At 35.6% G+C, this 17,724-nt stretch overlaps 2 protein-coding genes and 1 long non-coding RNA gene across 4 annotated transcripts; 2 read left to right on the top strand and 1 right to left on the bottom strand.

The window, feature by feature from the left end:
• Positions 1 to 373: 373 nt before the first annotated feature.
• LOC306901224 (protein lifeguard 1) lies at positions 374 to 2,932 on the top strand. The gene is made up of 10 exons (XM_079468841.1): positions 374 to 412; positions 622 to 848; positions 1,079 to 1,157; positions 1,371 to 1,424; positions 1,578 to 1,668; positions 1,763 to 1,800; positions 1,931 to 2,018; positions 2,133 to 2,222; positions 2,313 to 2,360; positions 2,518 to 2,932. Exons 2-10 carry the CDS (start codon positions 641 to 643, stop codon positions 2,665 to 2,667), a joined length of 846 nt encoding a protein of 281 aa, XP_079324967.1. The 5' UTR covers positions 374 to 412; positions 622 to 640; the 3' UTR covers positions 2,668 to 2,932.
• A 228-nt stretch (positions 2,933 to 3,160) lies between these two features.
• fam8a1b (family with sequence similarity 8 member A1b) lies at positions 3,161 to 6,573 on the top strand. Its single transcript, XM_079468838.1, has 5 exons — positions 3,161 to 3,719; positions 3,850 to 3,970; positions 4,066 to 4,189; positions 4,279 to 4,418; positions 4,547 to 6,573. Exons 1-5 carry the CDS (start codon positions 3,173 to 3,175, stop codon positions 4,689 to 4,691), a joined length of 1,077 nt encoding a protein of 358 aa, XP_079324964.1. The 5' UTR covers positions 3,161 to 3,172; the 3' UTR covers positions 4,692 to 6,573.
• Positions 6,574 to 10,489: 3,916 nt separating this feature from the next.
• On the bottom strand, positions 10,490 to 14,454 carry LOC306901235. 2 transcript variants are annotated; one of them, XR_013787366.1, is made up of 4 exons: positions 14,274 to 14,454; positions 13,947 to 14,061; positions 13,727 to 13,795; positions 10,490 to 12,121 (listed from the first exon to the last, which is right to left on the bottom strand). It is a non-coding gene; the product is annotated as an uncharacterized lncRNA (long non-coding RNA). The 2 variants fall into 2 exon arrangements; XR_013787367.1 differs by having other exon boundaries at positions 13,947 to 14,035; positions 14,274 to 14,446.
• Between the last annotated feature and the right edge of the window lie 3,270 nt (positions 14,455 to 17,724).

Consider the following 17,724-nt stretch of genomic DNA (forward strand, 5'->3'; position numbering starts at 1 on the left):
ATGGCTGTAATAATTATGTATGCCTAGTTTCTCGTCATATTTAAAATATTTATTTGTACATTTCATCACAGTTTGCTAATGTCATAAAACACATAGATACAATTTTGTGAGAGGGATCTCATGATCACTGATGACACATTGAACTGCACGGATAAAGCCAAGTGCTCATTAGAGTTATGTCTTAAAAATAAGTAGAACTTATTAATCTTATAAATGATACTTAATAGTGGAATGTTTTCATTCATGGTGAAATGTAAACACACGCAGATATACCCACACAGGTGAACCTGGCCTTTATGAACGTGTATTGATTTGCAGGGCTAACGTCGAGTTACCATGGAGACAAACTGATTGAGAATAGACTTTGCCCGGCACAAATCATATAGGAAGCAAACCGGTGCCAGGCTAAAAGGTAAGTGCCGAATAGGATTTCAATGAACTTTAGTAAAAATGTACATACTGAATACAGTTTAGATCTTGATAATTTGCTCATACAATCAGTTGTACTGTTTGTTTGTTAGTTACGTGTATCATCAAATCTGTTTTTGTGTTGAGATCTGTGATTACTCTTAATTTTCTCTATAAGTTCTTAACTTATGGTGTCGTATTATGGTTTATTAGATTTGTTGAGAGAGCCAATATGAGCAGTGAGCAGCCTCCCCCTACATACAACTATTATCTCCCGCAACACCCTAATGAAATGCAGGGCAAAGTTGGGGAGCCACCTGTTGGCATGATGCCCCCAGCTGATGAGAGAATCAATATGGGGATTCCAGACAGCGCTCCCCCGGAGTACAACCTGGGCTTTGATAATGTTAACTGCTTTTCAGATGCTGCCATAAGGAGAGGTCAGTTGGGATAAAATATTTTCTTCAAAGACTTGATGTTGTTATGTAACGTTCACTAATGTATAAATAAACATTTTAATTGTGCTCAAATCAGCTCAGAAAAAGGCTAAAATAGTTAATTTTGTAATAGAAATGAAAAGCAATGTCAATTACATAGCATAGGACTATACAGATTTATTTGACTGAAGCTAGACTGGTCAATTATAACAATTTGTATGTGTTGCATCCAGGTTTTATTAAAAAGGTGTACCTGACGCTTACGGTTCAATTATTAACAACAGTTGGAATTATCTGTGCTTTTCTTTATTGGTGAGTAGACTGGTATTTATCTTACCAAACCTACTTCATTTATTTTCACACAAAGTACAGATATTTACATGTTACGTTTACTTCATAGCCTTAAGTACCTCAGCCATATTGTTGAAAACCTATTGGACTTTTATATATACTTTGTACCCCGCTGACGTTTAAGTTTACTGAAAATAATGTTATTTTGTACATTTATGAGTTTATTTCTTAAAGGGCGACACTCAGAGTCTGGGTGAGAAACACAAGCTGGTTTCCATACACTATGCTGTGAGCATTACATTTTTCTTCTCCTTTGCAATTTGATTGATAGTAAATTTCATGAGTTTCACCTATGAATAATCTGCATGTATCGAGTCTATCTGTCCTCAACAGAATTCATACATACGCCTCATCTCTTTTGTGTTTATTTAAAATGACAAGGGCTGGAACATTCGTTCTAATCATTGTGCTTGCCTGTTGTGGTGACATACGTCGGAAGGTGCCCTTGAACTTCATCTTCCTAGGATTGTTTGTAAGTAAAAGCAGAGAGAGCCATACACCATAGTTTTAAAATATAGTGAACCAGGCAACTGTTTTGTCATTGCTAAACGTTCCTTTTTTAACAGACAATTGCAGAGGGTTTGCTTCTTGGATCAATAACAGTGTAAGTAAAATTCATAATCCCATGTACTTCCATTACAACTTTAGTAAATACTGCCAATGTTATCGTTAGGGATGGTGTAAAAAAGTGTAATAGTGTGATAAAGTGTAAATACACTGTAATTACTGTCCAGGTTCTATTCAGCCGAGGCAGTGCTCTGGGCAGCGGGTGCAACTGCTTTAGTGTCGCTTGCAATGAGTTTGTTTGCGTTACAGTCTAAAGTAAGTGCATCTGCTTAAAATATCCAGAAATCTCAAACTCGGCATTATTTAACAGATTTGATGACTGTAATAAATAAACCTTTATTATAATTTGTTGACTATGCTTGGTTGTAGTGGGACTTCACACTTGCTTATGGAACTATGTGGGCAATATGCTGGACAATGATTTCTTTTGCGTTGCTTTGTGCAATCTTGAGATCGCAGGTAAGCCACGTAGTCAAATTAATATGTTTCCTCCGCTTATTAAAAATGTTCACTTGTTTATATTCATGTGTTAACATTTATGTTCCAAAGTATTTGTACATCACTTATGCATCGCTGGGAACGTTGGTCTTCTCTGTGGTAGGTTCACTTCTTGACAACTGAATTATTTTATTAATCATACCTTATAAATAAGGAAATATGCATAATCTAGGCTTTAAATAGCGATCATGAGTCAGTGACATTATGTTAAATAGTAGGCTACCTACTTACTGCTTTCATTACTTTGTGTTTGAAGTACCTGGTAATGGACACACAGCTCATACTTGGTGGAAAGCACAAATACAGCATCAGTCCAGAAGAATACATTTTTGCTGCACTCAACTTGTACCTTGACATTGTGTCAATTTTTCTCTTGTTACTTCAACTCATTGGATTTTGCCGTTGATGTGATTTATGTCTGTAGGTCTGAATGATCATGATTTACCCCATTGTGGCTGTAATATTGCACTGTTTTTCATGAAGTCTCCTGTACGTTGTAAGTTAAATACCTTAAAGAGTACTGTTATCTATTTTCTGTTATCTGAAAATGTTTAAGGACACATAAGACCAAAAATGCAAAAGGCTTGCAATACTCCCAGTCTTTAGTGTGGTGTGTGTAATAGAATAGCTCGACTGACCTATGATTTCACGAACCAGCCTGTTCAAATATTAATAAAAAATATTTAAATAAAATACATTGATTGATTGATTGATTAATTAATGAAGTCTGCCGAGATGGAGCTGTGTAAATCTGTTATAAAAACGTTCAAAGCTGTGAAGGGTTTCAATAAATATTAACAATATACACAGTTCCTTTCGGCAAACCACCGGTATGTTACATAAAGACAAAACACCTAGTAAGAGATATGAACGTTACCCTTTGGCGATCTTGCACCGTGAAAACTTTTATTATGCATTATAAAATAATACCGGAAGTTGATAACATTGTTACGTTGTCGCATAAAAAAGGTGTCATGGCGGACAACACTCGCGATAAAGATAAATCGCTGTCAAAAAACAGCAGAACTGCAAACGGCGAAATGCCGAAAACACAGATTCACAAGTCCCGTTCTAAGAGCAAACAGGACACCTCCACCGCTGTCACCACGACGGAATACTGCGAGAAGTTACAGGAATGGATGTGGCAGTACTACTACAGCTATATGAACTGGCAAAGCTGGGTAGCAATGTCTGCGGTTTCCTTTCCACCCTGTTTCCCGACACAAGGATCAAATGAAACCTCCGGAGCGACGACGTGGGGTGCTGATATGTCCAACGGAGACCTTCGCAACTGGTTAAGCAATCCGTTTGCCTTTCCATTACCAACCCTTCCCGTTGCAGGTAACGGAGCAGCTCCGGCTGGAAGCTTAAGTGGTCAGAGCTTTCGTGCGCATGCAACAACACCCGCGCCGCTGCCACAACAACAACAACAGCAGAATGGAAATGCTCAACAGCCAGGTAATAATTTCCAGTAGACAATTTATTACTTTTCTCTAATGTTGGTAATTTATATAGTGATCGAAGCATCGAGTCACGCGATCACCCGATTAACAAATCGTAGTTGATGTCTATAATGTGTTTTGTCTAGGAAGAGAATATTACATCCCATCACCTCTGCAACGCTTCTTGGCGGAAATGGTGGATTTCTTTATTCTTTTCTTTATCAAAGCCACAATTGTCCTTAGTATTGTCCACTTTAGTGGAATGAAGTGAGTTTGCCCTTTTATGTATATTTCCTAACATATCACGGATTCCTCACATCAACAAAAGTTGGAGAATTGAACGCCTTGAAATCTCTTTTCAGGGACATTTCGAAGTTTGCCATGCACTTCATTGTAGAGGAGATAGATGAAGACACGTCGATGGAGGAGCTACAGAAGATGATGCTTGTGGCTCTGGTGTACAGAATATTGGTATGCTTTTATGAGGTTAGTTCACATAATTAAACTCATCTGATGAAATGAACATTAAAGCTTAACACGATGACTTAACAGACTTAACTATGGATTGTTTTTAGATAATATGTATTTGGGGAGCTGGTGGTGCCACACCAGGGAAGTTCATCGTTGGCCTACGAGTGGTCACTTGTGACAGCTCTGTCCTGGTGCAACCCAACCGAGTCCTTGTTGTACCGGCAACTAACGTCACGCTTTCTGCGTTAGTATTGCTATTTTAATTGACATAATACATTACATACATTTTGCCCAATGTGGTTTGGTTTGATTCAATTTTTTATAATTATATGTAGAATTATAAAAAAATGACAGTCATTCTTCTTCTTGTAGGTCAACTGTGAGAGCTTTAAACAAGAACTTCTCCATCGCATTCTTCTTTCCAGCGTTCATCACACTGCTTTTCTTTCAGCACAACAGAACTGTATATGACATAGTGGCCGGGACCATTGTGGTCAAGAGAAACAGGCTTAGATGACTTTGTCATGAACTCAACATTGTAAATAAGCATATAGCGAAAGTGGGGAGAACCGGGCTAAGTGACACATACTGAACTGACCAAATGCTATTTAGCGTTTTGGAGATCTGTCACGTTAAACACATGGACACAGTCATTCCAGTATTTCTCACTGCATTTCTTCTTGACATAATCTTATAAGCATAAATTGCTTTCTCAAAAGTATTTTTTAATTATTTCTGTTCAAACAACTTTGCATATTTTCTTGTGCCAAAGTTCTTAGTTAATTTATAAATGAGCTGCCTCACAAAACTTGAACTTCTAGTACACTTATGTCACCTACTCTCCGTGTGTGGACATATTGATTGAAATTAGTTACAATATTTTATGTGTGTCTTCAGAAAAGGAATGACATATTTAATATTCATATTTAAATTGGTTATATATTATAATCTGCTGACTGCATTTAAATTTCATATTAATGTTTTGTACATAAACATTAATCACTATTCTATGGCCTTTAAAAGATTTGATAACTAAAAAAACTTTTAGTGTTGTAAGTTTCACTGCATGCCACCTTTAGCTCTGTGTAATGCTCTGTCCTGAGCCATTGAGTTTATCAGTTCTAAAGTTGCCTCATTCTTAAGCAATTTGTTGATATATGCTGTTTCTTTGGATTGCTCAGATATGGACATATCTCAAAAATGCAGTTATATCCCAGAGTAGTCAGCATATTTTATTTAAAGAGTTTTTTTTTGCAATGCACTTTGCAGTATTTTGGCAGTACTTGTGTCTGATTTCCATAAAGTCGTCTTTGTGCAATTAATTCAAAGTAGGCTAAAGGGATATTTCACCAAAAAATGAAAATCCTTTCATAATTTCTTAATGTCATTCCAAACCTGTTTGACTTAGTTTCTTCTGCAGAACACGACAGATATTTAGACTTTCATTTTATGAACACAAAACCGCTGAGACATTTATCAAAATACTCTCCTGAACAAAGTCTTAAGACCGGGGGAAACATTACAAGTATTAACATTTCTTGCTGGTGGATAGTAACCAGGTTATAAGTGCTGCTTCAAAATGCAAAAACAAGAAACAGGAGCAAGAGACAAAAAAACTGAGAGTAGGCTAAATGTATTGAAAGCTTAATTTAAACTCAAACAGCCTGGTCATCAGCTGATCAAATGTATAAATAGCCATTCTTGAAGCCATCTTCACCACATGGAGCAACGTTGCCACCTGCCTCCTGGAAACAGTCACATCAATCATGCCGAAACAAGTGTTTGAAGTGATCAACAAGAACGGTGGGGCTACTCACTACTGAGTCCATTTCTGACACTTTTAGATCTGTTGTATGTCTGTGGTCTTAAACTTTTGATCAGCTGATGAACACCCTGTTGGAGTTTAAATGAAGTTTTCAATAAATTGCCTACTCTCTTGCTCCTGTTTCTTGTTTTGGAATTTTGAAGCAATACTTAAAAACCTTGTTACGATCCACCAGCGAGAAGTGCAAATACTTGTGATGTTTTTCCCGGTCTTAAGATTTTGTTCAGGAGTGTATATTTTTGCCATCAATTGTTGATGGACATCTTTGGGTGAACTGTCCCTTAAGGAAAATTATTCTGTGTTTTATATGGATTTACTTATTTATATATTTAACAGTTAATAAATAACACTATCTTTACTGATTATACACAGGGATGGACAGAATCAATCTACTACAATCCATCTAACCACATTAGTAACATACAAGGCTGTTTTCCAGCAATTCACATGATTCACCAGTTGATGGAGCAAGAATACCGCAGCTTGCATAATTCATGCTAAGGTCTGAAAATTTGGGAATTAAAGGGAATGTTCACCCAAAATTACATTGTTTTAATAAATGCCTATAAGTCTGAAAATTCTTGCATGTATCTGTTTAGTATATGGGCTTTTTTACTGCATCCCTTCCAGAGGTTATAGTGAAAAAGAAAACACAATGTGGAGAAACATGTACACGATTTAATATAATGCATACATGTGTGCATGCATTCAAATGTTAATATAAACAGATGCAATCCCAAAACACATTATTAATGAAAAATGTTGACACATTTGTTGTTTGATTAAATTTCCATATTGGTATTGTATAATTTCATATTGTTTGACCTGGCCTGACCTTGCTATTGTCAACTCTTTTGGACAGCTTTGTTGGATGTCTGGCTTATCTGTGCAAGTAATGATGAAGGTACAGATGAATCTCTCTCCACATAGATCTGTTTTGCTGTCTATTTCTCTCTTTCTCCCTCTCTATGACCCAACTGCCTTGTAAAACTCCCCCTCACTATCAGACCTCTACCACTGATATTTTGTTGCAGTTATCAGCGAGCAGTGCTCAGTCATGCTCAACGTGACTTTGTTTATCTCACAAGTCAGATTGAGCATGCTGTGCCTATTATATGACGTCAGTGCCTCCATGTGGGCACACCGTTTGACCTTCTCTTCTCAAATTGCTATTAGGATGGTGCTGGATTATTAGTTATTTTCTTTTTTATATTAAATCCCCAAAAGTCTTGATTGTACATTATGTAGAAAACAATATCAAGCCTTCATAAGCTATGTGGCCTGATCTTGTCGAATGAAAACATGACATCTGGTGTCTGAATGTACTTTATATGAGAACAGTCTGTACTTTAAAAGGTCAAGCATGCAGTAATCTCAGCAAGTTTGAGGGGTTTTGGAAGCATGGGTAGAGACAGTTGCTTGAGTGATCTTCAATTTAAGCTATAGAAAGGACACAGTCAGCCTAGTAGGCATGTTGTCAGGGGCATTTAAACAACCTTATTGCCGGATTGAGCAGCACTTGCTCATTAATTGGTGTTGTTTTACTTTCTGTAGTTATGATGTCATCAGCAGCCTATCAAAGCCCATGGTGACTGTGATTGGTGTGATCTGATTGGCTGTTCAGTTGAAAATACGATTGGGGTTGGGTTTCTTCATCCATGATGTTCACTCTGAGGTTTTACAAAACGAGTCTGCTCATCCTAAAGTGATCAAAAATATCCAAACAAACAAAAGCGACAGTATTGTTCTATAAATTCATTTTAGTCTCGTTTGATCTCTTTTTTTAGCTAAAGATTGCAGCATAGACCATTGTGAGGAATTGTAGCTGTATGTGTTTATCTGGACTCTTGCGTTGTGAGAAAATTCCTTGCTTGAGGCTAAAACAGGCATTTCACCTGTATTTTTGACAGACCGTGTTTGACCGTAAATAAATAAATAAATAAACCATACATGCAACAACCATCTATGGCATACTAAACACCGTACTTGCATTTACTCAAGTAGTGAAGTGCGGTTTGTATAACCCAGTGAAACGAGAAGCTGTATAATGTTGTAGCAACATTAACTCAAGAGTTTTACACATTTAATTGTACGGAAAATGTATAAGATGCATTAAATAATACAAGGCAAGGGTGGTTAAATGAGCCTTATGATTTTAATTCCTTTAGTAAAACGTCTTACTCGATTTTAAAGGTGAGTCATCCTTAAAATTTAGAACACTGTTATCACAGTTCAAAAGTGCTGACCAACCTTATTAATGTCCCAGTGTCTGTCTGGAAGCCGATTAATGTTTAACACCTCCCAGGTTACTTTGCTCATATATATGACTTATGGCTCACTGGCCTACATTTTAACTGTGATACAGCTGAGAGATGAAGACTTCTGTGTCCGTGTAGGAAGCTGATGAGATGGAAATGGATGGGAGGTCAATGAATGTGATTTGGTCTATTTTCCATGTCTATAATCTGGACTGTCTGTCTATTATGTGATGATTTCATGGAGAGCGGTTATTAATTATTAATAAGCTGATTTTCAGAAAAACCGGAGTGGGAGCTCTATTCAGTGGCAGCTGCCTGGTGAATCAAAGGATTCACTGCTTGTCTGTGCTACAGTATTGTGAAAGATAGGTTACATGATTGTAGAAGACAGAGAGACAGAGCTTGGTTAAACAGAACAGTCATATGACATCATGATGATATGATGTACGTAGGTTTAGAAAGAGTGAACATTAAATTGTCCTTTTCCTTACACTTTCACTTTTGCATTACTACATTATTTTTAATAAAAAATATGGGGGATTTTGTACTCAGAAAGGAGTGGACTCAGCCAGGCTGCAATTTTTGTTTGGCTTACAAAGAGGGAAAGTTTCTGCCTGGCAACAGTGTCAGTGTTTACCAAACAATTCAAGCTCAACAAACTCACATCAAGGCCTTTCCCAGTGTGTTGTGAAAGAAAGGGGAACTATGTAGGATAACTGAGGGAAAATGTTCAGCTTTTGAAAAACTGACTGATTCAGTATGATGTTAGAATTGTTGCCATTACAGTTTGGACAGGTTCAAATGGGTAAAGTAAAGAATCCCAACAAAACTATTAACACTATTAATCAATAGTAATTAATTAACTTTTGCTTTAGAAAAAATTACTACATAAAGATCTAACTGAAGCGTTATGCCTGTGGTTTGAGCACACGTGTCTACAAATAATGCTGGAGGAAATACAAATATCTGCTCTTGTATAACCAAACCACTTTTCACCTAAGTGTTTTCACCAAGAAATAAAATGGTGTTTTTTTCAACACCCAAGAATAGGCAGGTTATGGGGGGTATCCATGAATCGACTGCAAGTTGTACAAAATGCAACTGGAAGGCTTCTGACTACACTGTAAAAAAAAAACCCGTAAAAAAACGGTAAATCTCTGGCAGCAAAGTTGCCAGACGTATTCCGTCAAATTACAGTAAAAGAATGTTTTTCAAAATTACATGCAAAAACCGTAAAAATACAGAGAATATTTTACAGTCATAATTCATTTAATTACAGTGTATTACTGTAAATAATTGTTATTTAACTGTAGAAAAACAGATAAATTATGTGAAAATACATTAAAAACAACTACCTTTCAGGTTAATCTCTGTAAATATATGGCTTTTATTTGTTACTTTATCAAGTTTCTCTGTATTTATACAGTAATATTCTTTCAAAATACAGTTTATCTTTGTAAAATAAGTAAAAAGACATGTAAGAAAACGTAATAATTATGTGAAAATACAATAAAAACAACTAACTTTCAGGTTAATCTCTGTAAATATATGGCTTTTATTTGTTACTTTATCAAGTTTCTCTGTATTTATACAGGAATTTTCTTTCAAAATAATGTTTATCTTTGTAAAATAAGTAAAAAGACATGTAAGAAAACGTAATAATTATGTGAAAATACATTAAAAACAACTACCTTTCAGGTTAATCTCTGTAAATATATGGCTTTTATTTGTTACTTTATCAAGTTTCTCTGTATTTATACAGTAATATTCTTTCAAAATACAGTTTATCTTTGTAAAATAAGTAAAAAGACATGTAAGAAAACGTAATTATTATGTGAAAATACATTAAAAAACAACTACCTTTTAGGTTAATCTCTGTGAATATATGGCTTTTATTTGTTAATTTCAAAATACAGTTTATCTTTGTAAAAGAACTAAGAACAATCGATAAAACCCCAATAAGTACATAAAATCAAAGACAAAAATATTACATAAATATATTTAAAATTATTGGCCATTGCAAAAATAATCATAGTACGTTAAAAATACCTTAAAATTAGCTACATACATAATCTGTAAATTAAGGTATTTAGTTGTCGTTATATGAAACAATATTTTGTGTTAAAATATAGCCAATCTAATGTATAGTAACTAAGAAATGTTATTTCTACCAGTAAAACAAAATCTATAAAAATGTAATGGGTACCTCCAATAAAACAGAACAGTCATTTTAGTGAATTGCAAACAAACGTTTAATGTTAATTGGACAGTAGAAATACAAGCAGAGCATGAAAAAATAGCTACATTATGATAATTAAGTGATTGTCAAATAAAATGTTTTAATGGATAAATAAAAACATTTAAAGGAATTAAAATACACAATATTTTGAACTATGCATGGGTCTAAATAACGTGTTTTCACTATCCGTATGAGTGAGTGAGAGTGAGTGAGTGTTTTTTGCTATTTTGATGGTAACTTTTTTTAAGACACTAACATGTCAGCCAGAAGAATCAATGAATGAATATCTGCTAAATTTATTTTACAAATTTACTGACACTGTAAGGTGATGCTCACAGTTAAATCATACCAAAGCTACTTTTATCATGGTTCTCAAAGAAAAGCATACCCATAGAGTAGGAAAGGCCTTCCTGTATTTCCAGACAGATATTAGTGAACTTCTGTTTTTTTAAAGCAATTACTGAAACATTTTCTTGGTCCAGAGTTAAAAATACTTTTTAAAGGGTTAGCTAAAGTGAACAGGTGCTTCTGTTTTGAAGTCCATAAAAGTGCATCTATCCATCATAAAAACAATCACAGGGCTCTGGGGGGGTTAAAGATTTAGTTCACCTCAAAATTAATTTCCTGATAATTTACTCACCCCAATGCCATCCAAGATATCCATGCCTTTCTTAAGTGTAAAAGAAATTAAGTTTGAGGAAAACATTTCAGGACTTTTCTCCACTCAACGGACTTCAAACGCAACCAAAATGTTGAAATCCAAATCAATGCAGTTTCAAGGGATGTGCACGATCGCACCTGAGAAATAGGGTCATAAAGTATCTAGCGAAACAGTTTTTTTCATTTTTAAATGAACAATTGTGGTTAAAAAGTATATAAATGTTTGTCTTGTGCTGGTCTGCAACGCGCCAGGCATTATGTCATCATGTTGGAAACGTCGCAATTTCTTTTAAATAAATAAAAAAAGATGTCGGACGAATTTTGAAATTGGAGGACAAAATGAGATGGTATTTGTCGCACTTCCCTGCCTTTTTAAACCGGAGTACACCGATAAATGACATGACGGGTGACGATTCCAACGTGATGACGTAATGCCCAGCGAGGTGCAACACAAGCACAAGTCGAATAATTGTGGTTAAAAAGTATATACATGTTGTGTGTCTGTTTTTTTTTTAAATTACCAATCGTTTCGCTAAATAAGACCCTATTCCTGACGTCCACAGCCATTTGAAACTGCATTGCGATTGATGTCCATTGTGTTGATAAAAATGCTGAAATGTTTTCCTCAAACTTAATTTCTCTTCCACTGAAGAAAGAAAGACATGGACATCTTGGATGGCATTGGGGTGAGTAAACTCAAGAAATTCATTTTGAGGTAGACTAATCCTTTAATAAAGGCCTTCTGAAGCAAAGAGATGCGTTTGTGTAAGAAAAGCATCCATATTTATAACTTTATAATCAAAATTATCTAGCTTCTGCCAGACGACTGTATGCATTCATATGGTGTCAGAAGAATCGTTCATCATAGATTACACAGATTTCAGATTAAAAACAGTCCCCTATTTCCACACCTGGGTTGTCATGGTCATCTGATGTAGATCCACAAGCACAGGTTTATCTATAACCTGAAATCACAAAAGGAGGACATATTTTAAAATACTATTTAAATTTAGGGTTAGGACTTCCCCTATCCATGAATGACTCTTACATAGTGCACCTTTAAGGTGTAATGGATTAGTTTAAGCTTCTTTTAAATGTACAAACTCATTATGGAGTAAACACTGATACCCCTTTTCCACCAAGGCAGAGCTGGTCTGAACCAGCACCCGGTTCTTGTTGGTGGAAAAGGGGTATGAAACAACCTGTTATGATTGATATTAAAGGATTAGTTCACCTCAAAATGAATTTCTTAAGTTTACTCACCCCAATGCCATCCAAGATATCCATGTCTTTCTGTCCTCAGTGGAAGAGAAATAACGTTTTTTTTAGGAAAACATTTCTGGACTTTTCTTCACAGAATGTAGTTTAATGGGACCCAATGTTTCTCAGTTCATATCCATGCAGTTTCAAAGGTCTTTGAAGTGCTTCAACGGGCTCAGCACGATACCAGCTGAGGACGAGGGGGTTTTCTAGCGAAACGATCAATTATTTTTATTATAAAACAATTATATACTTTATATACAATAGTTCGGATTGAGCTCAAGACTGAATAAGCCGGGAACTACGACATCATGCTCAACGGCGCATGCACGTGCGGAAGTACCGCACCACTGTTTACAAACTGAACTTATATATATGGGTACAATGCCGGTGCCATCCAAGCATGAGGATGTAGTTCCCGGCTTCTTCAGTCTTGAGCTCAATTTAAACTATTGTATATAAAGTATATAATTTTTTTATAATAAAAATAATCGATCGTTTCGCTAGAAAACCCCCTCGTCCTCAGCTGGTATCGTGCTGAGCCCGTTGAAGCACTTCAAAGACCTTTGAAACTGCATGGATATGAACTGAGAAACATTGGGTGCCATTAAACTACATTCTGTGAAGAAAAGTCCAGAAATGTTTTCCTAAAAAAAAAACGTTATTTTTCTTCCACTGAGAAACGAAAGACATGGATATTTTGTATGGCATTGGTAGTTCACCCAAAAATGACATTTAGCCTGTGATTTACTCACCCTCAAGCAATCCTAGGTGTATATGACATTCATCTTTCAGACAAATACAATCGGAGTTATATTAAAGTGCCCCATTATAGAATTTTGAAAATTACCTTTCATAGCTTTCGTGTGTAACAGATCTAAGTGAACGAAAACATCCAGAGTTTCACTTTTATCACGGATAGATGCACTTTTACACCCATTCACTTCCATTATAAAGCTGGGAAGAGCCAGGGCATTTGTTAATATGAATGTATTCGTCTGAAAGGTTATATACACTTAGAATGTGAGTAAATCATGGGCTAATTTTAATTTCAGGGTGAACTATCGCTTTAAGACTAGAATATGCAAATGATTTATTATGCTAATGAAACAATTACAATGCCATACCTATCATCCAAATGAAACATTCACTACATTTAGAACCTACACCATGTGCAGGCCTCACCACGTGCGTCATGCACAGCACGAATCATTCAAATGGATTCTTAAAACACTATGTACAATACATGTTTATTAACAGTCAACCAGATCTATTTTCTTTCATAAAATTTAACTAATCAAACAACATACCTGTTAACAGACCACATCATCAGTGGATCAACGGGGCAATGGCTTCTCTCTCACGCTCTCCTGTAGACACTGGGTGTAATAATATAATTATAAGCACATTATGAATTTCATAATCTTATTACAATTAAACACTTCATCACAATCCACACGATCAAATGCTGTTATCACTTAAATCACACTGGAGCAAAAACTTGCATTTGGACAATAAAACTCATCTTACCAGAGAAACGTCCTCGAGAAAAACAACGTGCATGCGATCGCACGTCGTATGGAGAAACCCCGCGATGTTTCACCGATGACGCTCCCACTCTAAACGAAGACTCGAAGAAAAGTTCCTTTAATTTAACGTTATATTCTCTTACTTGTGAACAGTAATATGAACAAAATTGTGTGAGATTCATTAATCCATTTGAATTATAAAACAGAAAACAAAAGTAGTATAACAAGTAAATTCAAGAAAATTATACAATATAGGGGGAAAACTATTCAAATATTTCACACCAGTTACAAATGTATACTTTTTATATCGCGCTGAAAACACTCTTACCTTCGTTCGAAACGCAGGAGAAAACATTACATTCCTTATTCCAAAATGCCAATGCAGCTCGATGATATCCGAGGATGGCTCACCTAAAAGCATTGAATTGAAAACACCCGCGCAAACCCGTTGAGAAGACGTCTCTGACAACCGTTTGTCAATTCAAATGTGTAAAACATGTGACCAAATCATTGCTCTTTCGGCTGTTATGACCTATGACACATTCGACGTTGTGGGCGGGAATTGGCGGCAAATTTGAATCTGTGTCGCACACAAACAACAAGATGCATCTGAATAAACGTGTGAATGTTAAATAGTTGTATGGAGTTGAAAGTAGAATAATATTATTTTCATTATTCTGTGGAAATATTTTTCAACAAAAGTTACAATAACAATTTTTATATATATGTGCAAATACGTAGTAGCAATATGTTTTATATATATAGTTATATAGTTATATATAGTTTAACCATTAGGATTTGTTGGTGTTTTTCTGTGCACGTGTAAAACATAGGCTATCTGGAAAATTCCACAGGGAAAGATTCTGTTGGTGCTCCCGTATGACTGTTGGCCCCATACTTCACTACATCCACCCTATTTTCAACATGGACAAAGCAATTTCATACGAGATAATTTAATGTATGAGACTTCGGTTTCATTAGTCACTAGGTTAACAGCCTGAAAAAAACAAGAGTGTAGTAAAAAATTACTTGTGCTTTATGATTATCGTGTGTTTATGATTATGATTACGAACTTTGTTATCACTTGCTGCACTGGATAAATTAAAATCTCTGAGAACTGTGGGTAGGATAATTAAGTGTGTTAGGGATGCTTTGCCCCATGCATTACTGTCTTGCATGAACTCAGCCCTGGTAGATGGCACAGTAAACAAGAGATGATCTGTCAAATTATGATTGATGCTGGCGTAATACAATGTTTTGTATGAATAAAATGCTTCAGAAATATGGAGTTGTCTAAGTTCTGAAATTTGAAATTGTAAATTTTATAATAAATCATTGAAGGAACCATGGACAACAAAAAGTTAAGCTCTGAACTTTGATCCAGGAGACATAGGCATTGCTTGCCAGGGCATGGTGAAACCCTAAATAAACCACATTTTACATTGTTGATAATTTATAAAAATAATATAGTTCATTTGGAGTTTGCTATAATGTGCTATTATTATATTAACAGACATTGCACCCTGGAGAAAGTTATTCCTGGGGAACATTCTCAAGGGGGATACATTTAAAACACTTTCAATTCACTGATTTATGTAATTTTACATACATTTTTGTCCGGAACAGGAAAATAATCAATAAAACATTTACAATAATTGTCTGTAAAAATACATCTTTTAAATCTGTAAAAATTAACTGTAATTTTCTGTAAAAATAAATTTTTAATCTGTAAAAATAGTATGAAATGCCTTTAAAAAACATAATTTTTATGTAATTGTTATTTACAATGAAACACTGTCATTTTAATGGTAAAACTTTTAATTACAGCAAATATCTGTTAAACAACAGCATTTTACTGTTTAATGAAAAAATGGGGAAATTCTGTAAAAAAATACAGAATATTACCTGTAAAATAACGTTTTTTTTTTACAGTGTAGGTCCAGTAAGAGGTCCCACATTACTCCAATAAGACCTACATTGGCTTCATGTTGCTTACAGAGTGCATTCTAAAATTATAATATTACTTATAGAGCCTATACTAATATTTTATATTACGAGATATTTTAATGTGACATGAGTGACAGCTTTCAATTGCTAAGCCATAGGCTAATTGTGTTATAAAACCACAGATATATTGTTAAAGGTCCAGTTAGGGAAATCTAACTCAAGGTTGCGAATTGCAACCAACCGCTCTATCCACCCCTCCCTTTCAAAACACTACGACGGCTGACAGAACATGGCGAATTACATGCAAGGGGACCCCGCGGTGTATGTAGATAGAAATTGCTCATTCTAAGGTAATAAAAACATAACGCTTCATTGTGTAAGCTCTTTATACACCTCTGGAGACATAGCTATGTATATTATATTGCATTTCTATCAATAGATACACTTGACCTTAAAATGATTTATATAATGCAGAACTTTCATTGCAAATAGCTGACAGTTTTTAAGCAACTTTAATAGGGAAAACTTCTGCAGAAGGCCATTTTTCAGAGCTCTTGACTTGAGGTACAGCACAGTGACAGTGATTAGAGATGGATGACATGGTAATGGTTTTATAATAGCTTGCTTTTATAATTACAGTTTGTGTGTTTCTCTGTGTTTGGCTTTCTGTTAGGCTGCCAAAACCACTATTGAGGTTGCAGTGCCCCTCCCTTGTGCCAGTATTAAACCCTGCTTGTTGCTGCTTGAGTTTTAAAGAGAATGTTATTGCATTCCACACAGGAAGCTTCAATTGTCTATAGTGACAGGTCTGGGTTTTCATTTTTATAAAGCTTTCAACACTTTTGTCCACTGCGCTTGATAACTGTCCCCACTGACCCCTTTGCAACATTTTAAGAAAACAAAGATAGTGTTGTTCATATCTGTGCTTGTTAAACAGTTGAGCTGCTTCTTCAACTGAACTCAAGGGCATTTTAAATAGGGAAAACTAACTAGGGATAATTACAATGGGCAGGTGTGGAATGAAACACTAATGGGAAGATAGACGGGGAAACTATGGGCGGGCCAAGAGACACGACAGGAGAGCACATTGCACTAAGCAACAAAACAATGGCCATGTGTTTCCACACAGAACACTAGCACAAAAGACATGGTACTGTCACAACCCTGTCCACAAACTAGAAAACACCTGACAAGGACGACATGATCATGAGACACGCACTTACTAAAGGTAAGAATATTGTATATGACAAAGGGTTGCAGCCTAAACATGGTGATGGTCAAATCTTGACCCCCTTCTGCTTCTTTAATTTCCACATGTAGATACTCCCTGCACTATTCTCCATATTATAAAAGTGTTTTGGTCAGTACTGGAAATAGGTCGGTTGCTATTTAAATACTAAAATAGTTTTTACATCAGAATATAAACGACACTAAAATACTCTTTGTTTACATACAGTCGAGCACTCACATAACACAACCTTCTGGCATTATGTAGGTACTGCCCTTGTTACCTTGGCAACCCAGGCTCTGACATCATCTTCCCACATGCTCAGAGGAAATATAATAGCTTAAGCAAGGGTCTTTCCAATTTGAAGTATGTTTAGTACCTCACATAAAAGGGCACTGGACTAGACACTTTCCGTAAGTAAAGTACCTTTAAGGCAAGTCAGTGGACTTGGCAGCCATATTGGAATTGCCCACAGGGAGCTATTTCCAGTCGTACAAGCATAACTCCAATTTACGTGAACAGGGAAACTGAATATTTACAAAGCAAAAACAATATTTTAAGCCGGATTTTCCATCAAACATCTGGAAAACATTCAAGTGTAAAG

Source organism: Barbatula barbatula (assembly GCF_947034865.1).
Source record: "Barbatula barbatula genome assembly, chromosome: 12".
NCBI classification, from domain to species: domain Eukaryota; kingdom Metazoa; phylum Chordata; class Actinopteri; order Cypriniformes; family Nemacheilidae; genus Barbatula; species Barbatula barbatula.